Source organism: Quercus robur, chromosome 3 (assembly GCF_932294415.1).
Source record: "Quercus robur chromosome 3, dhQueRobu3.1, whole genome shotgun sequence".
NCBI classification, from domain to species: Eukaryota; Viridiplantae; Streptophyta; class Magnoliopsida; order Fagales; family Fagaceae; genus Quercus; species Quercus robur.
The window spans coordinates 50,428,624-50,437,155 of record NC_065536.1 but is presented as its reverse complement, the minus strand read 5'-3'; the positions used below and the strand labels follow the sequence as shown (position 1 = coordinate 50,437,155).

The window sequence follows — 8,532 nt, the reverse complement described above, 5'->3', positions numbered from 1 at the left end:
GGAAATATTATCCCAATAAATAATCAATTATTGAGAGCCGAATGAGTCAAGAAATATTATTAATTCTCTCAAAAAAAAAAAAAAACTATGTACTAATTAGGACAAAAATCAAAAACCAGTTGACAAATTAGTAAAATTAATAAAAAATCTAGAAATCAATCTCTGTTTACACAAAAAAATTAATTGATGTCTTGACTTGATATAAAGAAAAATCATCATGAATGGTTCCTCAAAGATTTGAAATACTAAATAAAAAAAAATGAAAACTAAGGAGTTGGTGTTGGTATCCAACACAGAGAACCTGAAAAGGCCACGATAATAGCCAAAAATAAAAGGCATTTTTCCCAATCCCAAGCCAACACGCATTCTCCTTTTTTTTTTTTTTTCGCCTTTTGCTTTTCTTGGTCTTTCGGTTTCCATTTTATTCAAAACACTTTTCACGCTCTGACCTGTCCAAAGAAAGAAAACAACACCTCAACTCTGACAATCTCTGCATTCACAAACAAACAAACAGAAACAGAGAATTTCCCAACCCAATCCACATAACCACAACCCAACAACCTCTTCCTTTCATTCTAATCTTCTGCAGTATTCTTCACCACCACCATCATCACTCTAAACAGTAAACTCTCTCTCTCTGGTTTACTCATTTTTACTGTACGTACATTTACTCACAGAGTCGCAGAACTCTGATCTTCACATTTTTTTTCTTCTAAAGTCTTTACCTTTCTGGCTTATTTTGCTGCTACTTCATGTATTAATCTTAATGCTTTATGTTTCTGTTCTTTTATTTGGATCTGATGCAGTTTTGTGTTTGCCACTTCGCCTGGATTATTGTGACAATGATCATCTACTTTTTTATTCTTTAATCTTGTTGAATATAATTGTTTGACTACTGCCCACCTTTTATTTTAAATTGAATGATTATTCTTTATTATTGTTATCTCTGATTTCATTTTCTTAACTCTTAAGGCATCTATAGCATGTTTTATTTTATAATATTGTTTTTTGCTTTGTATATAGCTCAATGATTGTGTTGGGTCAAACCCAAGTTTGTTAATAATTTTAGATTTGAAGACCTTCGCACGTTCTCTTTTGTGTTCATATTCTTTCTTATAATCAGAGTTCACCATTTTTTTTTTTTTTTTTTTTTTTAATGTTTTGGTGAATGAACTTCATTGCAATGCATTGCGTCATTCGTTGGAATTAAATTCACAACTTGTGCTCTCTCAATGTACTTGTGCATGTGTGTTAAAATGTGGACTTTCCCATCAGTTTTAAATGGATTTTGATTCTTCTTTGTGGTTGTCTTCATTTGTGTGTGGTTTTGTAAATGTAGATGCATTTAGATTAGTCATACCAGCTAAGGGCTACACGGGCAGTTTTCGTTAAAATGGTACTTGGGTTAAGATCAAAGAGTAGAAAAAGCGTGCCAATTCAGGTTGATTACCTCATCCATGTACAGGAGGTGAAGCCATGGACCCCATCACAATCCTTGAAAGGTTCTCAGTCTGTGTTGCTTCAGTGGGAAAATGGTGATCATAATTCTGGGTCTTTTAGCTGTGGTGTTGGGGATGGGAAAATTGGAATCAGCGAGTCTTTCAGGCTTCCCATTACTTTGTGTCAGGAGGTGTCTAGAAAAGGCACAGGCCGTGAAAATTTTCAGAAGAATAGCTTAGAGTTTTGCTTATATGAACCTCGAAAGGACAAGGCAGTGAAAGGTCAACTCTTGGGCTCAGCTGTGATAAATCTTGCAGATTATGGAATTATCAAGGAGTCTTTAACCATAAGTGCTCAGGTGAACTGCAAACGGGGTTTTAAGAGCTCGGCGCAGCCAGTTCTTTATGTTAACATTCAACCTCTTAATAGAGATAGTCCCAGCTCATCATCAAAGGGCAGCTTGTCAAAGGAAGTTTCATTGGACAAGGACATAAGTGAATCGTTTTCGCAATTGAGAGATAGTCCCACTCCCAGCTCATCATCAAAGGGCAGCTTGTCAAAGGAACTTTCATTGAACAAGGACAGAAGTGAATCGTTTTTGCAATTGACAAATGAAGGGGATGATGAGGAAGCTGAGATTGCCTCTTTTACTGACGAGGAAGGTGATGATGTTTCGTCACATTCATCACGAACCATTACCTCTTCTGCTCTTGAGACTACTGGAAGTTCACTTGCAGGAGTTTCACCACTTCAGAGTGATCAGGTATTCAATGTTGTCGCTTTCTTATTATTCTCACTGAATGCATTCTCAAAAATGTCTTTCCTCTATTGCATTAAACATTTGTATTGGTGTCATTGAGAAATTATATTTACTTTTTTGGCTGCTCTGAATTGAATTGGAATCGAATTTCAGCTTTATGTGGTTCAAAATTCATGGTGTTTTATTATTATTATAATAATAATTCTTAGATTAAATATTTCTGTAGTTTTGAACAAATTCCAAATTAAATGAACAGTCAAGCTGGAATAATGTGAGTGAGCTCAAATGCCAAGGGCCCAGTCCCATGCTTTAAAACATGACAATAGTGGTTTCGTTCATCTGTACGGTGTGTGGATTATGGTCTTCTTGACTAGTTTTGGATTTAGTTGGATGAATAAGTTCATACATAAATGTATGACTCTCTTCTGAATTGATGAATTCTTCAAGTTGTACTGTCTTTAAGGTAATTATAAGATGAATAAACATGATGTAGCTTTTATTAACTTGTGGTATGTTCTTAAGCCACTCTAGTACATAGGTCTGGAAAATATTTATGGAATTCACCCATTTGATGAGTCCAACTGGAAGTATCAGTTATTCTTTTAGATGGATAATGAAAATATTGCAAAATGTTCATGGAGAAGTGTGTAAATGATATGGTTGCAACTTGCAATTGTCCATCAGTTTAATACTTCTGAACCTGGCAAATGGAGTAATATGGACACAATTGTCTTTATTTTGTCGTAACAAACTTAGTTGTGTAATTTTGGTTAATTAAATTGCAGTACAAATCAGAATTAGCAAAGGATTGGGTTAAGGTTGCCAGTTTTGAGGACAAAGAGAAAAAGGAGCAGCAAGAAAATGGACGGGAAGAACAGACTTTAGAGGTGAAGAAATATCATTTAGAAGATGAAGTAATTGATAAATTTTCAGACGATGCTGCCCGAAAGCAAGTCAAATTTAGGAATGATACTCTTTCATTCAGCAGGAATTCACTTCGAGTTCAGGAAAGTGTCCCTACGACTAACAAATTAAGGCATGTGAAGTCTGTTCAATTCCCTTTTCACTCTTCCAATAGCAGTGTGATGTTTGGCAATAGTCAGCTCATGGAACAGGGAAACAATAATAATATTCCAGAAGCTACTAGAGCCAGGACCTATTCACCAGAAGCTACTAGTGCCAGGACCTATTCACCAAAAGCTATCCATGAAAATAAAGCAACAATAAGTAGCTTTTCTGATGGCAAAGTTGAATTAGAATCTAAAAGTGAAATCCTTGAGGAAGAGTTACGAGAAGCTGCTGCCTACTCACCAAAAGCTATCAGTGAAAATAAAGCAACAATAAGTAGCTTTTCTGATGGCAAGGTCGAATTAGAATCTAAAAGTGAAATCCTTGAGGAAGAGTTACGAGAAGCTGCTGCTGTTGAGGTTGCCAGTATCTATTCAACTAGTGAAAGTAAAGAAATGACTAGTAGCTTTTCTGATGACAAAGTTGAATTAAAATCTAAAATTGAAACTCTTGAGGAAGAGTTGCGAGAAGCTGCTGCTGTTGAGGTTTCCCTTTATTCAGTGGTTGCTGAGCATGGGAGTTCTGCAATTAAGGTACATGCTCCGGCTCGGCGCCTTTCTAGATTTTATCTTCATGCTTGTAAAGCAAGGTCCCCAGCTAAGAGGGCCAGTGCAGCTAGAACTGCTGTTTCGGGATTAGTTCTGGTTGCTAAAGCATGTGGAAATGATGTTCCAAGGTATGTAAAAGACCTCACTTTGTTGAATTTTTAAAGCATGTGCAGATGATGTTGCATTATAAGTTTGGCAGATTTTAAATTATCATCTTTCCATCATATAGAACAGTGTTGGTAAAAGTGTGCTTAAGCGCGAAACACCAAAGCTCTAGCATTTTTTGCCTCTAAAGCAAGGCACATTCAAAGAAGAGCACTTTGAGCGTGCTTTTATGGGCTTTTATATATTTTTCAAAAAGAAAAAAGAAAAAAGAACCAAAACTAAATTGTAGCCATGTGATATTAACACTATTGATATAAACCATTGATTTGGAATATAAAATTCAATTTATGGTGCGCTGCTATACACTGCTATAAGACCCATTTTGGACTGGAATCACTCCATAATCCACCATTAATCTTATATTGACTAATTCTTATTTTTCTTATACTAAGTAATTAAATTATTAATTAATATTAGTAATTAGTCATAGCACATTATGGCTACTGGAGATTCATGAAAGGATATTGATGGTGACGAAGTACTGATATCTAGTTGATCTAAAATATTGCAATTTTTGTGATAAAATTGCAAAAGGAGGGGCTTATATAAATGTTATATTAATTATATAAAATGACTTGATTGTTGTATTGGCCATTAATAATTACTTTCAAATTTATTAATTTAAAAAAATAAAATTTGTGCGCTTCACTTCAATTAGGCATGTGTTTACACTTTATGCTTAGGCTCCAGAGGTCCTTGCGCTTAAGTGCACCCGGCTCTTTTACCTACACTGATATAGAAAAATGATTGTGTTTATTGTCGAAATTGAAAGTGCCAGTAAGCTTCAGCCAAGGACAGTTAACTGTCATTTAGTGATACATATTACTCATGCCAGGGTTCCTAATTCACCACAGAAAGCTTCAGGGAAATATTCATCTTCCAGGGCTTCCAAAATCATGTATTTCTTTGGGTTTTTTGTTGAATGTTTCTCCTTCTTTAAACAGGTTGACTTTCTGGTTGTCAAACTCAATTTTGTTAAGGGCAATCATCAGCCAGGCTGTTGACAAATTGCAACTTTCTGCTGGACCAAACATCAGCAGTAGAGGTGGTGGGAATGGGTTGGGTGAGAGGTCTTCCTTGAAGCAGCGTCAATCATCTCTTCTCGTGGAAAAGAAAAATAATGTAGTGGAATATTTTGATGACTGGGAGGACCCACAAACCTTTATAGTTGCATTGGAAAATGTTGAAACTTGGATCTTCAATCGAATCACTGAGTCTGTGTGGTGGCAGGTCAAATTCTCTCTTTCTTCCTATGGAGTTCTTTCTCATAGAAAAATTTGATACACTTTTGTTGGCTAATTTGATTCATTGTTTGGTTGTTTTCAGACTTTGACTCCACATATGCAGTCTGCTGCTGCTAAGTGCTCAGGCTCAAGGAAAACCCATGGAACAAGATATGGTATAGGTGACCAGGAGCAGGGAAACTTTTCCATAGATCTTTGGAAAAGGGCTTTTAAGGATGCTTGTGAAAGACTTTGTCCTGTTCGAGCTGGAGGGCATGAGTGTGGCTGCTTACCTGTGCTGGCTAGATTGGTATGTTAACGCATTTAAGCTTTCTTCCTCAAATGTGTATTACAAGAATGAGATTCTTAAATAATACATTTCTAGTTTGTTGATTGAAATTTGAAACTTCAAGTTGTGTATTTGTACACTCATGTCATATTTGAAACCATATGTGGGGAAGTATATTTCCTTAGAAAGTAGAAGTTGATGAAGCCATTCTGGTAGGTGAGGTATGCTTGATTGGATACATAAGAAATAAAAGTAATTAATTGGAGAATATTTTCTTGGTAATCTATGCAGTTGTTTTTTTGCTTGTTTGTTAGCATTGTGATACCAATATGCTTAATTCTATTGGTGCTCTATTGTAATGTGGTTTACATGCAATATGCGGTCTGAACTACGTCAACACTCTAGTTCAGTGGAATTATTTTTGTTACAAACCCCTCATTAATGGAGTTCTCTTTGCACTTCTGGGCATCAAAAGTAAGAATTTGGTCTTTGCTCCATCAGGCTGGAATTTAGTTTGGGATATTGTCTAATGAAGTTCAATGATAAAAGCACCTGAAGTTACACTCGTGTTCAGGATGTTTAAAATGGGTGCCTTCTCTAGGTGACCTTAGCATATAATTCCCTTCTGGTAGCATTCTGCTGTTATATTTAGTGTTTACATGTGCCACTTCATATCCCATATGATACTTGGGCATGACTATACCTACTCCTCCTATCCCATATGATACATGTTTTTGTCTTCTCTGAATATTAAGATTAGTTTTACTATTGCAGAAATGAAGTCCGATAGAATATCTGTTGTGTTTCTAGGTGATGGAGCAGTTGGTGGCCAGATTAGATGTGGCAATGTTCAATGCTATTCTTCGTGAATCAGCTGAAGAGATGCCAACAGATCCTGTTTCTGATCCCATTAGTGATTCTAAGGTTCTCCCTATTCCGGCTGGAAAATCAAGCTTTGGGTCTGGTGCCCAGCTAAAAAATGCTGTGAGTATTTTTATAAAAAATTTAATATGGGCTACTTTGATATCATCATTTATCAGCCACTTTCATTATTTTATCACGTTCTCATTCTTATTTTGTAAGACTTACAGTTCTTATCTACTTCAGTGACAATCTTCAAAATTTGTATCCTTCCTGATGTTTTTGGGGGCCCCTAGAAATGAAATGTTTTTCAACATGATATCTCACAAACTATTTTTCACTTGTCAGAATATGGTGTCAAAGAATTGACACAGGTGCATTCATTAAATAGTAATAAAAAATAAAAAAAAGAATTGACAGAAGTCTTTGGCCAAAATACGGATATGATTTGTTGTCTATAAATTTTGGATTCTTTAAAACCTTTTCCTGAACTTGTGGCCATTTTCACTACAGAGAAACCTGTCAATTGGAAATTACAAATTTGATTGAATTACAGATACTTGCTCCTGGAATATGCAAGATGAGTCCACTTTGATAACACTATTGCGACCTTTTTATTAATGGTATGCAAAGAAGCTACTTCGAAAAGAGTTTGGTCCTAGTTATACTTAACAGTGGTCTTTGTGACCAATTCTATGTGGTTTTCCATCAGAGTCTTACAAGAAAATTTCCTCTTTGAAGTTCGCTTCTTTTCAACTTCAGTTGGTGATCAATTTAAATTGCTTTCTTGAGTTATGATATATTGGATTTGTATGAACTTTCTTATTCATGATTATGTTGAAGGTATAAAAATCTGTCTTCTGGACTTCTCAAAAGGAATGAAAACAAAAGATAGTCTCAAATTCTATCTTTATGAAGATTAGCAATTCTGCATACTCTTGATTAAAGTTCTTTGCTCTCTTTTCTTTGTGCTGTCAGATAGGTAACTGGTCAAGATGGCTTACAGATTTATTTGACATTGATGACAGTGAAGGTGGGATTGAACTTGATGGTGACAAGAAAGTGGAATATGAGACATCCTTCAAGGTTTTCCATCTCCTTAATGCATTGAGTGATCTCATGATGCTTCCTTTTGAAATGCTTGCGGATAGGTCTATAAGAAAAGAGGTGAAATCCTGTAACTTCAATGATTTCAATTGATTTTTGTTACTCTGTTCACTGATTAACTTTAATATCTGCAGGTATGCCCCTCATTTGATGCATCATTAATCAAGAGGGTTCTTTACAATTTTGTCCCAGATGAGTTTTGCCCAGACCCAATTCCAGAGGCTGTTTTTGAGGCCTTGGATTCTGAGGTTAGTCCATTTCCCACTTACTCCGCAAATATTTTCTCCCCTTCTTAATTTCTAATCTGCATTCCTGCATTCCTGTTAAGATTGCATAGGATTGTTTGCATGGAACTCACTGTTGTAGCTTTGATTTAGGACCTTGAGTCTGAAGAAGATTCCTTCAAAAGCTTTCCATGCATTGCTGCTCATACAATTTATCAACCACCTCCAGCAGCTTCACTAACAGGCATCATTGGAGAGGTCAAAAGTCAATCTACGACGAGCGGGTCACCAGTGCTAAGAAAATCATACACTAGTGATGATGAGCTTGATGAGTTGGATTCACCCATCTCTTCAATTGTAATAGACAACTTCCGGGTTTCTCCTACTTCAGCAAAACCCAACTTGATGCTGAAAAAAGATGGAGATCGAAAGGTTGTCAGATATCAACTTTTGCGGGAAGTATGGAGAGATGGTGAATAGCCATGTTTCTTTCCTTCTCTCATACGCAGATGTTTGTAGATATATATTGTGCTTAGACTCTGCTACTAGAACAGGCAATCTTCTGGTTTACGGCTTTTGTATATCTTGATTTCATGAGAATTAAAGTACCATAAAGAAAATTTAACCAGCTTTGCCTAATTGCCTCATAGATTTGTTTGTATGGAGTATTTATAAATCATGCATGAGGCAGGGGAGCTGTTCCTCACTAGGAAATGTTTTATCTTTTCAGCAACAAAAAAACAGAGTGTTTTATCTGATCCAATCTTAAACCAAATCGGCCAAATCACACACTACACATGTTCTATGGAGTATTTAAAAATTATGCATGAGTTAGGGGAAGCTGGTT

The 8,532-nt window shown here is 35.9% G+C and overlaps 1 protein-coding gene across 5 annotated transcripts; it reads left to right on the top strand.

The window, feature by feature from the left end:
- The first annotated feature begins 403 nt into the window (after positions 1-403).
- On the top strand, positions 404-8,324 carry LOC126718231 (uncharacterized). 5 transcript variants are annotated; one of them, XM_050420336.1, is made up of 10 exons: positions 409-622; positions 1,340-2,203; positions 2,986-3,356; positions 3,387-3,944; positions 4,926-5,211; positions 5,308-5,514; positions 6,304-6,477; positions 7,333-7,521; positions 7,596-7,709; positions 7,839-8,324. In XM_050420336.1, the coding sequence occupies exons 2-10, from the start codon at positions 1,394-1,396 to the stop codon at positions 8,163-8,165; spliced, it is 3,036 nt and encodes a 1,011-aa protein (XP_050276293.1). In that variant the 5' UTR covers positions 409-622; positions 1,340-1,393; the 3' UTR covers positions 8,166-8,324. The 5 variants fall into 5 exon arrangements, 4 of the variants coding, with proteins under 4 accessions (XP_050276294.1, XP_050276293.1, XP_050276291.1 ...); XM_050420334.1 differs by having other exon boundaries at positions 410-622; positions 2,986-3,944; XM_050420335.1 differs by having other exon boundaries at positions 410-657; positions 2,986-3,944.
- The last annotated feature ends 208 nt before the right edge of the window (positions 8,325-8,532 follow it).

Coding starts and splice junctions, on each gene's coding strand:
- LOC126718231 (XM_050420334.1), top strand. CDS start 1,394: ATGGTACTTGGGTTAAGATCAAAGAGTAGAAAAAGCGTGCCAATTCAG. Junction 3,945..4,925: donor TGTGGAAATGATGTTCCAAG/GTATGTAAAAGA, acceptor TTCTTTAAACAG/GTTGACTTTCTGGTTGTCAA. Junction 7,522..7,595: donor ATAGGTCTATAAGAAAAGAG/GTGAAATCCTGT, acceptor TAATATCTGCAG/GTATGCCCCTCATTTGATGC.